This window comes from Anopheles arabiensis, chromosome 3 (genome assembly GCF_016920715.1).
Source record: "Anopheles arabiensis isolate DONGOLA chromosome 3, AaraD3, whole genome shotgun sequence".
NCBI lineage: Eukaryota > Metazoa > Arthropoda > Insecta > Diptera > Culicidae > Anopheles > Anopheles arabiensis.
In genome coordinates, this window is record NC_053518.1 from 72,465,561 (window position 1) to 72,483,628 (window position 18,068).

Here is an 18,068-nt window from a genome sequence, read left to right on the forward strand (position 1 = left end):
CTTTCTCTTCGCTCGTTGTACTGTGTGGCAACAATGGATGCGTTTCGCCGGAATGAAGTGCATCGGATCGGATCGCCCTCATCGCCAAACGATCCCGTTGTGACCCGAAGCGATCTCGCGCGTGCATTGTTTTGAGGATGCTTAAAAAGCGCATGGTGGAGAAAACGAATTAAAAAAACTGAGCACACACACACACACACACACACCAACAAGATTAATACTATCTTAATTGCAAACAAAATTCAACATACAAAACGCTACTCCTAAAAAAACAACAAACTCGAAATCGCGATCACGTTGGCTCATTTTTAAACTGCGTGTGCATTGTTGGCTCTTCCTAAAGTCCAGAGGTCTTGCAGATAGAGGATCATACTTTTTGGATAAAAGAACATTTTTTATTCCTTCTTTTTAATCGCGAGCTTGGAGAGGAAGAAGGAAACATTGAGCTGTGTAGTTTTTTTTTTCATTTTATTTATATTTGTGGAATGCGTTTATGGACCAGTACTTGTTTTTACCTCTTTCCTGAACAAATGCAGTTGATTGCTGGATGGATCTTATTGTTTGGTGAAAAGTTTTTATTACCAAGAGCAATCTTGTTGATTTTGTGGAATTAAGCAAAGACAGAGAAAGAAAGGGAGAGAGAGATTATAATGCCTCAGAAAAGATGCTATCTAAATTACCAAAAGAAATGGAAACAAAACAAAAACACACATACAAAATAAACGTTTCGATATATCATCGTATCTGATCAGTTTGAAAATGCGTTTCTGGTTTGGCAGATAAAGTGGGCTGTTTTTGTTTGCTCAATCAGATGGAACAGATAGTAGTGAACGATCGGTTGTGTGTATGTGTGTTTTTTTTTTGAGACACATTCGAGCATAACATGTTCGAGTTATTGATGAAACCCGTGAATTGGATCATATTGGGGGCAATAATTGGTTTTGTTATCGTTTTAATAAATTAATTTACCTGTTGCTTGACAAAGAGAAAGTCCAAGGGACGAGAATTTAATGCATGCTGCCTTGCAGAAGTTCAAATCTATACCTTCTTTTAGAGTTTTACGGATAAAATTTAGATGTGTTAAACACTACCCTTAACAGAGTCATACAATTGAATGCTAGAGTGTTTGATTAGAGTGGAGTGAGATACACAATATTAGCAGTATTTGAAAGAGAATCTGTAGAATATTCAATAGACAATCAGATCAGTATTGAGTTTCTAAGGAGAGAATCTTGAACTTTAACATCTCTTGGTTAACATTGGTTGCAGCATTGCGTGACAGTGAATTTGGTATTCTATACATTGGTTAGTGAACATCCAAATTAATTCTATAAATCATTCTTACTTCAAAAGCTTCAGAATCGCTCAAATGCTTCCAGCTATTGCTAAGGTTTGTTCAATGTGAGAAGGTCATTCTATTGCACAAACTTAAATTACAGATCTGATAACTGCAATCAGTGACCTACTTTAAAGCAACCTTTAAAAAGTAAATGCATTCTGTAGCCACGTTAACAGAAAGCAAGGTGCACAGTATCTCCATATTTGCCCAAAGTCATGCATTCCTCCAGTACGCTAACAGCTCAGCCAAACAGTTGCGTGCTGCTAAGCACCGTCCATTCACTGCCATAGACCGAACCCTACACTTCACAGCTCGCGTGAAGTAACTCACGATTTCCATCGCTCAATGTATCATTCCAGCCAGTAACCAGCATCACAGGTACAAAGGGAAAAAAGCCGAAATCAATAAACATAGGTAGGTGGAAGATTTTCGGAAATTAAATAGTGCTGCTGCTGCTGCCAGCCAAACCACGGCTCGTACAGCCTTCACGCATCGGTACAGCAGCCCGCCTGCATAGTGCTTTGCTTTCCAGCCCTTCAGGATCTCCATTTGCGGGCACCACCCGCGCGATACCTTTTGATGCCAATTGGAAGGGTGAAATTGATTTGCCTCCGCTCCACGGCATCGATGCTGGCGGCATTCTGGTGAAAATATTCCCACCTCTATGACACTCAAACACTCTGTGCGTGTGTGTGTGTGTGTGACTGGTATGGTCTACCGACCGAAAACTGCCGGAGCATTCCGCTTCGCTACGCCGGCGGTCGAAAAAGGGAAAAAGTTGCAAGTCAACAACACACATCGTCGATTACCGATGCACGGGATGGCTTCTGGTGCCGCTGGTGCTTGATGGGCGATGATGATGATGATGATGCTGATGATGAAGTGGGCTGATGGGTAGGTTCTTTCCTGACCTTCTCGAGTGCGCCACCACCGGGACCTCTTCTGGTGGTCTGGTGGTGGTGATGGTGGTGGTCCCCCCTCTTTGATACCGGAGGAAACATATGCCGACCGTAAAATTCTATGGGAAATCGTTTAGCTACCGGTATTAGCGGTTAATTTAATTCCCATCCAATGCCGATCGGGGCTTGGATTGGAAGCGCAAAAGGTGTGTGCATGCTGCACGTGTATTTGTGTGCCGGGTGCAGCGGCAATTGAAGCGTGAACGGGAAGGGTAGACAATCCGATCCGCCGGTGCATGTTTCGATGCTCGAGCAGATGACATGCTAATTCGGTGGAAACGCCAGAAGGCCAGAAGCTGAAAAGTGCGCCATCGAAAACTTACCTTACGCGTTAGTCAAACAAGTTTGAGGTGATGTTCGACGGTTCGGCGAGCTGGTAGCTTTGTCTTGTAGCGCCTCGGGTGTGCATCTGCTGCGGCTGAAGATGGAATATTGAAAGGATAAGATTTTAACGAAAAGGGCTGCATTAAGGGACATGTTCAATCTCTTTTGATAAAAATCTCAATTCAGTTGAAATACTGCCAGGACAGAAGACTTTGTCTTGTAGTAGAAATGTTTGGAATATTGAAAAGCTTTGTAATAGCAATGTTTCTTGGAACTCGAAGAAATAATCGAACTACATTTCTCAGATTATCTAAAAAAACATATCGTGTTATACACCAGTAAGAATTTCATGTTGGGCCACTATTACCACCATATAAATACTTTTTATTATATTTGTAATAAAGATAATGCTCATATGGAGATTGATTTCAAAGTAACATCACTCCAGCTCAATCTTATAACAATTCAATGAAATACATTTAAAGAAAAGCAGCCTCATCAACTTCCATCATCTAACGGCCGTTGCTTTAATTGCTCTCTTGGGTTTCGAAGAACACTGTAGTAATCAATTAGATAGGACGAAATTCCTCTAAGTTGTAGATGCATTATATGGTTGCCCTACTTTGTTGTATTGAATTAATGAATTATTAAGTTTAATTGGTTACCATGGAATTCTGTGTGTCCCTTCGATGTTTTCCTTCGTTAAATTGAACTGTATTCTATGTTTAATTTCAAATGTTAATTGATTTGGCCGTAAGGCATTAAAGATATTACGATTTTACAACTCCCTTCAATGTTTAAATAAAACCTTCTGAATTCCGAAAAACCCAAACTCTAAACTTTGTTTGAAATTTGTTCTCTGTCTCTACCCATAATGTAAGGTAGAGCAAAACTGGTTCAACACTTCTTTCCCGTAGCTAAAGTAATATTCCTTACCTGCATCTGCATAAACAACGCTCCTTGAGCATAATAACGGTAACGGCTTTCGGTTGCATTACTGTTTGGGTATGTTTGATTTGACCTTTGCCTGTTTGTGGGTATCCTTTTGCTCTTACATCTTAAGGGATATCTTTGAAGGGAATGTTATTTTTGAATTAAAAATCAATTTCAGCCAAGTTTGTACGAGCAATTAAGGTGTAGCGGTAGAGTCTTGCAGCAAAACAGAAAGAGATCTGTTTTCTTTCAATAACCGTATCCTTAGGGCATGATTCTAATTTTCTCCGTTCAGTTCAAGTTTACTGCCACCAGTCTTCTTAATTGCAGAGCCAAGTCATGAAATATTCAAACACAAAAAAATGGGATATTTCAAAAACATTACAGAATGTAATATTTGCTCGTCAAGGTACGTTGTACACTGACTGGCAGCAATTTAAGTCCTATAAATCTTACCAGCAGATGAAAAGCTCTTTCACGGTAACGATCGACGATCGGGAAGAAAGGAAGACACAATGCACTTAAAGCTTTTATTTATTTGACTCATTTATCGCCATAATACGCTCATGCGCCTCATCGCGCGAACGATGGCTAGATGATCTGTTTCAGTTCATTTTTTTTGCGCCCAAACAAGCCCTCTTCCCATCAACTCGAGTTCTCCTCTCATTCTGTTCCTTCGCTTCATGTGATCGGACACCAATCAATCATATTCTGCTGGACGAGTTATGTTCCCATAAAAAAAAGTTGATTACAAAAACCAATAACTCAAGCGATACGCTAGCGATCGGTCCGAAGGGATTTGCTCGGTCACGCTCAGATCAGATCGCCCTCTGCCGGCGTCGTTGTTTCCCCCCCCCTCCGCGTTTAAACGGGGCCACCTTCATGCTTTGCTCCACGCCATTCACTTGGGCATCGCTCGGGCAACAGCAGATAATTACAAAGTGTATCACATCTTCATCGGTTTGTTGAACGGCAACAAAGCTGCATGTTAAATGAACACACAAACGAAACGGACACCGTACCGAAACGGTTCTACCGGAGCATGGCATCGGGGTGAGCATGACCTGTACGAAATCGAACCATAACTTGACCGCTGTAGCATGGAAGCGGCCGGACCCGGTGGAACAAAAATAAAGATCTCAGCACACCGAAAGCCCTCCCGAACGGGATGCTGGCCGTGGCGCTCGGCTTTTGGGCCGCGTTTCTAGATCGGAGCATCGGGCGCCCCAGCCCAGGCGGCAGTGATAATTGGTTCGTAACGGTCATCAGATATTTTTGATGTTTTAATTAACGGAAAAATCTCGCTCTCTCACACCGAAAAGCCTGGACCGAATTGATGCCTGGTCCGTCCGCACCGATTGCTGTTAGCTTTATGCTCGGGCAAAGTTCGAGCACGAGCAAGCTAGAACTTCCCTATTGACCGGGCGTACCAGACAAACATTCAGGCCGTGGCGAATGAGCCCCTTAGCCGTCCGGGTGAATGTCTAGGAATTTGATCAAACCGAGTCGGCGTTCGATTGGGGTGCGTTCCAGCGGTCGAGCGCCGTTTATGGCCATCGCTCATCGACAGACCAGGCCAAAAGCCGAACCCACTTAATCTTAATAATTAAGAGGAAACACACAGTGTGCTCCCACCGTGGACTGGATCTATGTCGAGGGCTCGGGCCACTACGGGCACAGACACACGGATTAAGGTTCTGTTTGGGTGGGGATTTGGGAAATTTTCATACAACGTGGCAGGATTTGTATGCTTTAGCAGAGTGAGGCGTCGGGCGCCTTCTCCCACACTGAACAGTGTTTTAAAAGTGTTCAATGATTTATGGAAATGTTCATAGTTGCCTTAAAAGCTTAATTGAATAAATATTTTATCGCCGATTGGATGGCGAAACTGCGCGTGAAACTTGCCAGCTGCCGGACGTCGTCGGGTCGGTGCAACCGTACTGGCTAGATCGACGTTGCACTGGCTGCAGCAAGCTGCAGCACAGCTCCCCGCCACCCGAGCATAATTAGTGCCGAAATCGTGCCAAAGTGTGCGGGTGCGAGCCGTTATTAACTACTAGCGAGCTTAATTAAGATAGGAATGATTTATTCGCTCGCCACGTAGTGTTCTGTTCCTTTGCGCTGGACGGTTCGTTTAACGTATGCTGCACGTTGTGGGGTTGTGGAGTGGGAAGAAGCAGGAAAGCTCGCTTGATGTTTTCATAATTGTTAAAAGCTTTTATCGCAAGGTGACTCATTACCGTAATACGTTCGAGTTGCTATTAAAGAGGTTGTGTAGTGTAATTATTTTGTAAACGCTTAATTGATGTGATGCAGCTCAATGAGTTACATTCAATACTATTATTATTGACGTCACTGCGATTGTTTGGGTTAAATCCGGTTCGAAGGACCATTTTGTGTAAATTCTTGAAAATGTTTAAAATTCTCAAAAACCATCTCTATTGTCTATTTTATTAACAATATAAATTATTGTATCATTAGTTAACTTTCCATCTTAGATGATTTATGACAAATTTGGAAACAATAACTGTGTTAGTATGGATTTAGTTCCAACATTAACACCGATTTCTCTGGAATCCAATAGCTCCAATTGAAATGGTTTCTAATCAAATAAATTCAAATAACTGACGATATTTCCAAGAAGCTGTACCGTGCTTTCCATGCCTCGAATTCTGTTATTAATTTGACACACATGCATCGTAGGTCATCCCTTTCAACGTTTCAAGCTTCGGACACACATCTGAATACGGTATGCAGTGAACGTCAGCGAATGTTTGATGAATGAATCCTGCTGCTGCTGCTGCTGCTGCTGTTGCAGTTGATCAAATCCAATCTGAAACTCACTGGCCGCATGGTCTGATTATTCGCACATCGACCACTCGCATCACTGTTTACCGAAAGCTCCCCCCCCCCCCATCCCTCGGTGCCATCTTCAGTCCACTGCAGCACGCGCGAAAGCTCATCGACCGGTTGACAGGATCGGGATTCGATTTCAATGGCACACATTCCGGTCGGAATTGTGATTCCAATGCATGTATACAGCCCTCTCTATCTCTCTGCTTTGTTCTGATTCCTCTATAATGTCCCGGTAATTATGTTAAAAGGATAATTCGCTTATGGAAATTAGAAATTAATTAACACGTCTCACTCGGAATGGGGGGGCAAACGCATACCGGTCAAACAACGTGCCGGCTCGTTTCATAGCCATGCCGAACATCGCCCCAGCTGTCCACTCCACGGGAGCTTCGGTTCAGCGACGCACCGTCTGCATATTGGCGCTATTTATCCGATCGATTTGCAGACTAATTCGCCATATGACGAAAGATTACCGCCACCCGGAAGTCAATCAACGGCGCCGGACGAAAGCCAATTCCGGCCCGATCCCCGTACATTATTGATGCGTACGGACAGGTTGCGTTTGTCCGTTTTCCGAATCCGTTCGTTCGACGTCGACGGGTTTGGGCGCAGGCACAGCGGGGTATTGGGTCAATATTTGCCAAACTCATGTGTGTGTGTGTATGCGTGTCTGCTATCCTTGAAGATGGTCAAACAGTGGTGATCAAGGGGGAAAGGTAAAGCTTCTTAAGCACCAAGCCCTTTTCAGGTCCTTCCCATTAGCGGCATCGAGCGGTGGATGGTGGATCTGGTCAGTGGCGCCATTACCATCTAGACGAGCATTAAAGGTGTTTGAAGAGATGTTGTCTAGCAAATTGAATGAAAGGGCGATGAGATGGGATTCAAAACTTTAACTTGCATTTTCTTAGTAAATTTTACTCAAAGTATGAGCATTTACTGAGCACTCAGTGACAAATGTTCCTACTGTTACGAGGCTGAACGGATGCAAAATTAATAAGCCAGCAAAAATGTTATAACATGAATTACACGCCCTTTTGCCTTTGCGGGCACTTTTTGCTGCTCCCGTTGCGCTTCTCCTAGTGCCGCTCGAAATCTGTGAAAAATAGATCATTTTCGCTACGGTTTAGTTAGATCATAAGTAAGAAATAATACTCATTGCTTTAATGTCATTTGCCATACCCTCGTTCGTACGTTACGCAAAGCAACTGTCAAAGAAAAGGCCAACATGACCAACCGCATCATGATCATCATCATCATCATCATCATGATCGCCACCTCCACGCCGAGTCACCGCGATCTAGTAACAATAGCTTATGTAATGTGTGTAAGTGAAGTAGGCGAAATGATCTGTTCAAATAAAACCTTCTCTCACTAGCTCCTTTCCACCAGCCCCCCCCGCCGAAACTGAGCCGATAGAAGTACGCCTCATTTCTCCTAATGCGCGACGAAGATTTCCCTTTCACCCCCGGGTTTAGTTCCCCCGTCCTCCACGTCCGGACTAATGGGGTTTTGTGTCTTTCACTTTGCTACATTTACGTATGAAATTGACTAAATTTCATTTGTTTTTTTTAGCAGCGGCAGTGGCACAGAAGCTTAGCAAAGGCTTGGCCAATTTCTATTTCGCAGATTGAAACTGCAACGGGGCAAATACGGGGGTTTCGGAAGACAAATGCAATGGCCCCCTTTTCATTGTGCGCTGAAATGGGAGTGAAATGGTTCCACATGGGGCAGGGGAAAAACCCACCCGAAGCCCGTGCACCCGAAACTAACACACCCGGACGAATTTGGGGCCCGGTGAATGAAGGCGATTCAAATTAACCTCACTTCCCGGTACACACACTCATTCTCCGTTCGATGACAAATTGTAGCTGTAGCTTGCGCTACTTCGGAGTGGGAAGTGCGTTACCAGCGAGGCCACACTTTGCCGTCCAAGGTTGTATTATAAAACGCGCCTCCGACAGCATCAAAGGCATCAGTTGCAGTTTGAGCTTTCCAGTGAACAGGTGTACAGCTTGGAAAGATGAAGGTAAGCTTGAGGGAGCTCCAAGAACATCCGGTGAGCAAAGTTAATCATCTCAACTTGCTTCTCGTGTTTATCCTTTTCAGTTCTTTTATATTGTTCCGTTGATGGTCGCGTTATCCGGTGCGTCCAATGCTACTGACTCCGGCGCGAGTAAAGTAGTGGACAAGCGCAGCATCTTGGGACACTTCTTCCCGATGCACCATCATCAGTTGTCCGCTCGGGCGGACGGCCACGAAGGATTCGGTGCTCAGGGCAGTTTGCAAGAGGGCGGAAAGAACGAACATGGTCACGCCACAACACAAGGACTGGGTCACTACGAGTCCACCCATGAGGATTACCATAGCTGGAAACCATTGGACGGCTTTGGCCATTACGGCCAGCTAGGGGACGAGCATAAGTTCGGTGAGCAGTTCCACCAGGGAGGAGATCATCACAGCGTGGAGACGGAAGGCAAGCATAGCTTTGGAGGTCATCAAAGCGGTGGTCAGGGGGAGCATCATGGATTTGGGGAGTCGCACGGATTTGAAGGACATCATGGCTTTGGTGGACATCATGGCTTTGGAGGACATCAGGAGCAGTCAGTACATGAAGGTCACGGACATGGTGATTTCGGAGGACATGGTGGTCTTGGAGGACATGGTGGTCTTGGAGGACATGGTGGTCTTGGAGGACATGGTGGACTAGGAGGACACGGTAATTTTGGAGGACATGGTGATCTTGGAGGACATGGTGATCTTGGAGGACACGCCGCTCTCGGTGGACACGAATCCTTTGGCGATCATGGATCTTTCGGAGGACACGCCACCCTGGGAGGACACGAATCCTTTGGTGAGCATGGGTCGTTCGGCAAAGGTCACGAGAGTGCCGGTGGCCATGGAGACTTTGGAACGCATCAGGCCTTCACTCATGGAGACAACCATGGATTTGGAGGACACGAAGGATACTCGTACGGTGGACACGATCATGGCTTCGGTGGACACGATCATGGCTTCGGTGGTCATGATGATCATTCGCACGGTCAGGAAGCGCATCACGGAGATGACAAGGGACATGCCATCAAGGAGTGGCACTTGGAGGGCGAGTACGAACACGACGACGATCACAAAGACCACAAAGAGCACAAGGAGCACAAGGAGCCGAAAATCAAGTACATCACCGTCACGGAACGTGTACCGGTGCCGTACAAGGTGACGGTCGAGAAGAAGGTCCTCGTCCCGATCAAGGTCCCGTTCACGGTGCACACCGAGAAGGTGGTGCCGGTGTACGTCGAGAAGAAGTTCCCGGTCGTGGTGGAGAAGCACGAGATCATCCACGTGGACAAACCGTACGAGGTGAAGGTGCCGCACAAGGTCGAGGTCCATAAGAAGGAAATTATCAAGGTGGAGAAACCGGTGCCAGTGAAGGTGGAAAAGCCCGTCCCGTACAAGGTGGAAAAGCCGTTCATCGTGCACAAGCACGTGCCGGTGAAGGTTTGGGTGAACGTGAAGAAGGAGCACCATGATTGAAGGAGCTAGTTGGCTGTTGTTCTACCCAATTGTGAACTGTCCTAGAATAAGTACCTATAGTTACATGTTATGCAGCTTACAACGTGAGCTACTTTCAATACCTGTTAGTATTGTTGCTTTAAGTATTAACCACACAATCATATTCAAATCTGACTGAAAACAATAAATATTCCTTAAGTGGAACTTTAACAATGAAACACATTTTGTATCTTTTCAAGCTTCTCGTAAACCTCTTAACATATTGGAAATAATTTTTTTGGAAGTAACATCTATGCTGTCCCCTAACTGCTGGAACAAAATCTCAGATTAATACCACATGCCGCAGGTCCTTTCAGAAAACATTCATTCTAATCCATCTCCAGCAACAGATGCTCAAACGTCTTGATCAATTAATGCATTCCTGTTCCTCGAACGCAATAAACATCATAACTCACCCAGAGATTCCTTTCAACTCGACGGTGGTGCCTTTTTTCACACCCTGATAACAAACCTTCAGAAATATACCAATCCTTTAATGTGCCTACCCCAAGCAACGGTCCTTGGGAGTCGTTGCAAGAAGACTTCATTCCGACGCATCTGCCTGTTTTGCGCCTTGAGACGGAAAACGAAATGAAGCGTCTTTCCTCGAAATACGAAACCACCCAAAACGCATCTTCTCCTTACGTTCCTATGCATCGGGCGGCACATATCGTTGTCATAATCTTTGCTGCACATTATCCACTTAACTCCTTTGGCCTCCCTAGGGACGGAAATCTGGCCGCACCGTTTCATGTGCCGCAGACGGCACCCCTTTTCTGCATCGGAATATTGTCTCTCGCGCGTAGTACATACCTTCTCGGCATGTTTTACGAACCGTCAAAACCATCAATCCATCGAGTGCGTTTGCTCGCCGTGTGGAATCTGGTGGAATCGGATTACCTCTAGCGCGGCAATTTTTCACTCACCAGCTAATTAATAAAAATGACGTGCCGAAAAGTGAAGATCACTTTTCCTTGCGTACCGTTATAGTTGTGTGTGTCGGTGCTAAAGACGTTGCCGTCGTAATTCGGTAGCGGTGTAAAAGGAAACGAGAAATCTAAAGGGGTTTGATGATTGTTTTTGAGCGTCTGGATGGTCGATTACCGAAACAAAAATAAACATCAACCCTGGTGCAAGCATGATCGAACGCCCTTAGCCCTCGGCTGGGTTTCACTTGCGTCTCGTTCCATCTGCTCGATCGGAAGGATTCTTAAGGGGGCCGACTATTTTCAACACGTGTCATTCCGGAGCGACGTGTCATTCAAAGGGAAGCTGTGAGCTCGAGTGACGGAACGACGAAGAAAACACATTTCTTCAGGAAAACCCCGGGAGATCGACGAACCGAGCCGTGGATCTTGCCGCCTCGGAAGTTTTCGGAAGGCCATCCATCTCCAATATCGAAGGCGCTAGACGATTGCCGAAAGCACGATGCCACTCGTTTGTATCTCGCGCAGCTGTGCCGGACTCCAGCAAACAACCGTTTCCCGGCTCCGGTTGCATCTGACCCCGGGGAAGCATCGGGATTCAAATTTCTTCACGCGAAGGAGTAATGTTGCGCATTGTTTGCGCAGGGTGTTTGAAGCTCTTTGCTGTTGCCATGTTTTCATTGTCCCATGCAGCGCCACTCCGAACACTTTCCACGAAAAAGCAACAAACAAAACGCAGCAACATGCAACCAGTTACAATTTACGATTCCCCAAGGACACTTTTCAAACGCGAAGGTTGCTTTTTGAACTGAAACTCCCCTGCCCCATGCCCGTCGCTGTTAAGGTCACATCCTAATTTAGCACTCTAATATCCGGGCCCTTGCGGGGATCGGCTGCGAGAGGGGGACGTGAGTGAGAAAAAGTTGTTTCACAGCGCACCCACACGTTTGCAGCGGATGGGAACGAAACGGTGCACACGGGCACGGCAGTGCATTCTGGCAGGAAACGAAGCCTAATAACGAATCACGTTGCCGGTGCGGTGCCGGTGGTGAACACGTTGTGTTTCGTTTCCGATTTCCGGTCGCTGATTGTGCGGCAACCAGCATAAATGGAAACAGCGGGACATCGGTTATGTGTGTGTGTGTATATGGGACATTCAAATGTTCAAAATTCGTCATAAAAGTTCGTTAAGTTTGTTAGCACAGCGTAATTAGTTCCAGTTGTGTACCAGTGACCTCGTTTTGCACGGCGGGATGGAAATTTCGTTGCAAAAAACATTTGAATGTCAGTTGATTTGGGTGAATGTTCACATTTGCAACGAGTTGGAATGCAACATTGACAAGAACGAGGTATAAATATACAAAGTCATAGAAATATACAAATAAAAATTTATCATTGAAGAAATTACCTAAACAACCGTATTACAATAGAAAAACAAGCTTTAAATTTACAACTCTGGTCACTGTAATCTTCTAATAAGAAAACAAATGAGTCAATTTGCTACTAGATTAGAATATTTAGATTATCTGTTGATTTTTTTACATTATCTTGATCTTCTCAAAAGCAATTTTTCAATTATTTAAAAGACTCCACTCATGTTGAATATAGAATCAGATACCTTCCTATCAATAATCAACCTCGCTTTATTTATTCAAAAAGATTTTTTTTTAATCCTCATAAAAGTTCAAATTATCCTGTCAATCAAAAACAACAATATATTCCAAAGATAACCAAAAGTCCCAGAAAGCTTTCTATTTTAAGTCTACATAAAAAAATAAAACAAAAATATCTTAAATTTCATGTCCAAACACAGCCTATTTCTCAATGTTAGTCACACATTTGTCCCCGTGTGTAATGTGATACAAATTGCCATGTGCTGTTTACACATCACCGAACAGGAGAAGGCGCATGCATTATGCACCAACAAAACACAGAACCTTGCTGCTTGTTTGCTTAGCTAAAAAATGGTTGTTTATGCTCCTTTCTCCAGCTACCGAGGTTAGCAAACGGGAAGATCTCGGTGCGAGTAACCAACGCTACTAAGTGGATGAGGTGAGGAAACCAAAGTGCTTAAGAAAAAAAAACCAGAAACCAACACGATAAGAATAGAAGTTCTTCCAAACCACTCACACAGCTCGGTATGTTACAAGCGATCGTATGTGCGAGTGCTCGTGTGTGAAGTGCTGGTACTTCTGGACCGAGTTCCAAACCGACCGAGTTCGTGTGCTACATTTGACGCTCGTTATCGCTTGACGGTTAGCCCTCATGGTGTTCCTTCCCTCTGGGCCGAGTGCGAGTGCGGATAATCATCCGAGCATATGAGCCATTTCCTTCGCTGCCCTGTGCGGAAATACGGTGGGCCCCGCCAGGGCTCAGGATCATCATAAATAATATGCCACAAACGAGCTGCACACGCTGCCCGGTGCAGCTTGCATCCGCCAGTGCGCTATCGGTAGTGTGCGGCTTGTAGAGGCAGCAGCAACAGCACCACCATCATCATCATCATCATAATCTACGCCATATCCGTTCCCTTTAAGATGGTCGAGATACGATCGCTGTCTGCCTGCCGCTGTCTGGTTGATGGGTGAGGTCCCATTAGTCGTGTCACTGTTTCGAGGATCGTTCCGCGAACGCCGCTGCGTCGATGTGGGCTGCTCGAGGTTCCCGGGCTTTTCCGGTGACAAATTTTTTAAACAAATTTATGAGCAACACACACGCACACACACATACATTCAGACACATGAGCCCGGCCACCGAGTGGCATGATTTTTCGTAGGGTGTCAAAGCGAGGGTGTCAATGGTAAACGAGGCGTCGTGACCAGCTGCAATCGTGCCGAACAATTATCACGCCACTTCCAACGGTTCATTTTTGGTCTGCGGCATCGGACGAGTTTTGTGGCAGAAAAGGTTTTTCGAGTGGAAAAAAGACTTCGTTTGCGTTCTGGAAAGTCGTTCAAACACACTTATGCGTGTGTATTTTTGGTACGAAACGATTATCCAGCCATTTGTAACTGTTCCAACCTCCGACAAAAGGAGCACGAGGGGTTCTTTTAAAGGTTATTTTTCCCAAAAACTGGTTACACAATCGCTAGTATTTGAGCTGCTTTTCTTTCCTTGTTTGAAAACACATTCATTTCCAAGAGCTATTTGTTCGTCTGTCGAACCCGAACGGCTCCGGCCAGTAACTTTGTGGACGCAAAATTAAACAATTCCTCAAATTACTTTCGAACGCAAACGCCATTCGCTCGCTCGCTTTGCATAACTGACCGTTCCGGAGCCCTCGCCAAAGCGTCCGAAAATTAAATCGACCAAAAGGAGGGTCCCGCGCGCAAACAGTCAACCCGTGGAGCTCGCTCCACAAAAGCTCACGCAACCTTTTAACAAGATTCTTCAAATGTTATACCACCACCGCCCAACCGCAATCGAAAGCGCACGCAGTTGCGGTTTGATAAAATTAAAGAAAATTTGTCTCGCAAAAACCGCCGGGCACGAAGAGAGCTCTGAAATAAAATTGACTCCTTGCCGCCCTCCGATCCGTTTGCGCAACATTCAAACATTCCTCAACGGCGGCACAGCTCGAAAGTGAGCGATGGAGATGCGTCCGGCGGCTCACACCACCTCTTTCCGGGCGGCGATTTTCACATTCATCCCTTTGATTTGACCGCTGCCAATGGTGCTCGGGGGTTTTTCGGCACTCGGCAGAGCGTATCGATGGTAGAAGAATGGGAAAAACTTGTGCTGCCGGATGGCCACCCAACCACGATGCCACACTGCCGAGCGAGTCCTTTTTCTGCTGCTATTGCTGCTGTGCGGCCGCAGCAATCCTTTCCTTTTCCACGCTTGACTGATGAGCTTTTGAAGCTTTTGTTCCTGAAGATGCCGAGCGTCGCTAAGGAATCGAACATTGCTGCGAACGCAAGACGTTCGACGCCTTTTGTTCGACGTATCCCGCCAATGTTTGCACAGCATCCGTATGTAGCGAACGAGCGGGCGCTGTGGAGCAGGCTGCCCGTAAGCGAAACCCTGACATCGGGGTGAAAACTAATCTCGTTAAATGGACGTGGAAAGAACCGTCCAACCGGCGGGGGCACGGAGATAAGACGAAGCGTATTCATCTTACGCCACGGGTCTTTTGGTGCGGCTGAATGGAGGCAAGCAAGCAAGCAAGCGAACAAAAAAGGCAAGGAGTTTCCAAAATCCATCCCGGCCACTCGTTTTTGGCCACCTTCATGGCGTAAATCCATCCATCCGTTCCGTTCTGTAAGAAACCGTTCCCATTGGATTGAATGTAGTTTCTCGTTGCGGTAGTGTTTTTTTAGGGTTTTTTTTTTGTTTGTTTCATTTCTGCCACCCTGCGGCTCAATCCGTTGGACAACAATGTTGTTTTACCCTTTTGCGTGCTTTATTTTATCACAAAATAATACCATTCATAAATGGCGGCCAACTTTATTGATGGTAAGCGATGCGAAATGGAACGAAAGGATCAAGCGGCTGGTACCGATTGCGCTGGATGGAAAATGTAAACGGATTTGATCGACATGGACGGGGTTTGCGGGAAACAAGAGTTTTGTTAAGCTAAAACTTTATCCTTTTTCATTGCAGTAGCATAATGCTTTGTGTTTCTTGCTTGGGTGAATGCAGGCATTGAACGATTTGTTTTACAGTTTAAGTGAATGTTTGGTCGTGTTTTTCTTGCATTTGAGGATAAATAGCTCAAATATGCATTTGTGATTTGAAGTTTGATTCTCTTAAACGATGTTCAGATGTCAAATATTTTGTTTGACGAAATAAGCTCATAGTTGAATATATATATTTTCACTTCAGTTAGTTTTATTGGGTGAAAAACTCTCTAAACGTTTGATAGAGAGCAATATTGATTTTTTCGTAACAATTACCTACTAAAATCATTCGCTTAGATCAAATTCCATCCAATAATCAAGCCCTCGAGGAAAATTGTAGCAAAACTGCAACAAAGTGCAGCCAGCCGGCACAAAACAAACATTGTTTGATCCGTTGTGAAGTTGTGAATCCAGGCCGCCTGCCGATTTTCACAGCTCTTCACAGCAGCAGCAGCAACAGAACGTTGATCATTGATGTTAAAATAAAATGTAAAAAAACAGGCCTTCATTTCAAGAATCTTTTGCGCAAAGGCGCAAAAATCGATGCCGATCACCCCATGTGGTGGATTAATTTGGTGAAAGAATTCGATTGTTCCCTGCGCTGGGAGAGAGAGAGGAGAGTGTGTGTGTGTTTGCTGCGGGCGCTGCAGGCGACAAGCGGATGCCAGCCAGCGTACGAGAATAAAGCGGTGAAGTGATTTTTACTTTAGGCAGATTGGTTCTTTCTTTTTTTTGTTGTTATTGCGCTGATTTTATTCACTCAAGTAAGTGAAGCTTTGATGGACTTGAAAACGGTTAGCGCGTTTCTGCTTTCTCGGGGCGCTGCTGCAAACACAATGCCGTGCATTATGCCCTCAAAGTGGATATGTGCGAATTATGGTGTGAAGACTGTGTGCGATGTGGGATGTGTGAGGCTGCATGTTTGAAGATTCTTTCTCACATGTTTTAGAACGAGTAGATTGTAACGAATGTTGCTGAAATGATTTCTGCTTCAATTCTATTAAATTACTGTATTTTTTATCAAATATAATATGTCTTTAACATTATGTTAAACTACAAAAATGTCTCCCATGTAACGCAACCCAACATTATGAAACCATTTCCTCCACACACATACTCACAATTTCGCACTTAATCCGACAGTTTTTCAATTAACAGCTCCCCTGCCCGCGTCGATTCCGAGAGCCTCGATCTCCCGGACGCCATTTTCGTCAGCCGGGACAGCTGCTTTGGCAGCAACCAAGCGATAGCCGCCGGCTACTGTTAGCCGTTGCAATCCACTTTTGGCAGGCCGATTTGCTCGATTTCGGGGTACGGTCGTGCCACGGAATGAAATGTGTTTTTCCTCCTTTGCCATCAAACGTGGATTGATCACAGCGTCAATGATTCTGTTTTTTGCCCCTTTCCTCTCCCTCTCTCTTTATCCGTTAGCTTGCTGGTGCAAATGAAGCATCAAAAGGCTGGCTGCCATCATCCATCTTGTGCACCAATCTCCTTGCGGCCATTGCGCACCGTCGGTGAAGTGCGCTGTGCAAGTGCAAAAGTAATAAATTGGATCGTTTTGCTGTTGCACACCATTCGTGCTGCGCTCCTTCCCAAAAAATCCTAATTGACTTCCTCGACCGATGCGAAAAGCCTTGGTGGTCCTTTTGCTTCCGGCCATCTTTTGAGGCCACCCGACCACCCGAGAAAGAGTGTTATCAAATTCATGGAATTACGACACCACCGCCCGGTTCGGTTCCGGGTGGCAGCCGAATGTGAAATGTGAAACACCAGTCAGAACTTCATTGGACCGAATCTTCAGAAGGGGAAGAAATGGGGGGGAAAATTAATTATACCACCCAGCCTAATACAGGTGTCGATCATGCAGGTCGCCCAAGTCCACGGGCCATGGCCGGTGCACATCACGCCGTCACGAACCTCTTCGTCGCAGGAATGCATTCGATGCAACAACCGCATCGAACAGACACACGATAATGGTTCTAAATGGCACAACAAACCGTACCGAATTCCAGTGCCAACGGAACAAATCGACCAACGAATCGGATCGAACTGGCTAGTGGCACGCAAAGCGCAGTCCGGTTCTGTTTTTTTCCCCCTTTACTTGCGTTTCGGAAGGTGATAAAAGGTATGAGACGACCACTCGATCGTATCTCCTGCCACGGAGACTGCTTCCTGGATGGATGTTCCGTGCTTGTAAGACAAAGAGCAGCACATGTACAACAAAAAGAAATCCCGGCCCACCAAAACCTCCTTGCAACTCGGGGGCGCTAATTACAACCAATTAACTGATTCCCATAACAGCCGCATCGAATCGGCGTAATTCAAACAAAAAATCTTCTTCATTAGCACCCGCGGGCTAAGAGAAAAGGGAAACAAAGCACCGAAGCTCGGGAAGTGCTGGAGGACAAAAAGTTGTGCCGACTACACAAACTTCCGAGAGAAAAAAAAGGCATCTCCTGGAGCAGGTCCAATATGCAACCCGGTGCGTCGGGGTAGCAACAGGAGCAGGAGCTTCAGCGGCCTCGGGAGGAATAGCCACATAGGCTGAAAGGTGCAAATAGAC

At 45.5% G+C, this 18,068-nt stretch overlaps 1 protein-coding gene across 1 annotated transcript; it reads left to right on the forward strand.

Annotated features, from left to right (window-relative positions):
* The first annotated feature begins 8,392 nt into the window (after positions 1-8,392).
* LOC120901172 (glycine-rich cell wall structural protein 1.8-like) lies at positions 8,393-10,087 on the forward strand. The gene is made up of 2 exons (XM_040308882.1): positions 8,393-8,437; positions 8,518-10,087. The coding sequence occupies exons 1-2, from the start codon at positions 8,432-8,434 to the stop codon at positions 9,937-9,939; spliced, it is 1,428 nt and encodes a 475-aa protein (XP_040164816.1). The 5' UTR covers positions 8,393-8,431; the 3' UTR covers positions 9,940-10,087.
* Positions 10,088-18,068: the final 7,981 nt, after the last annotated feature.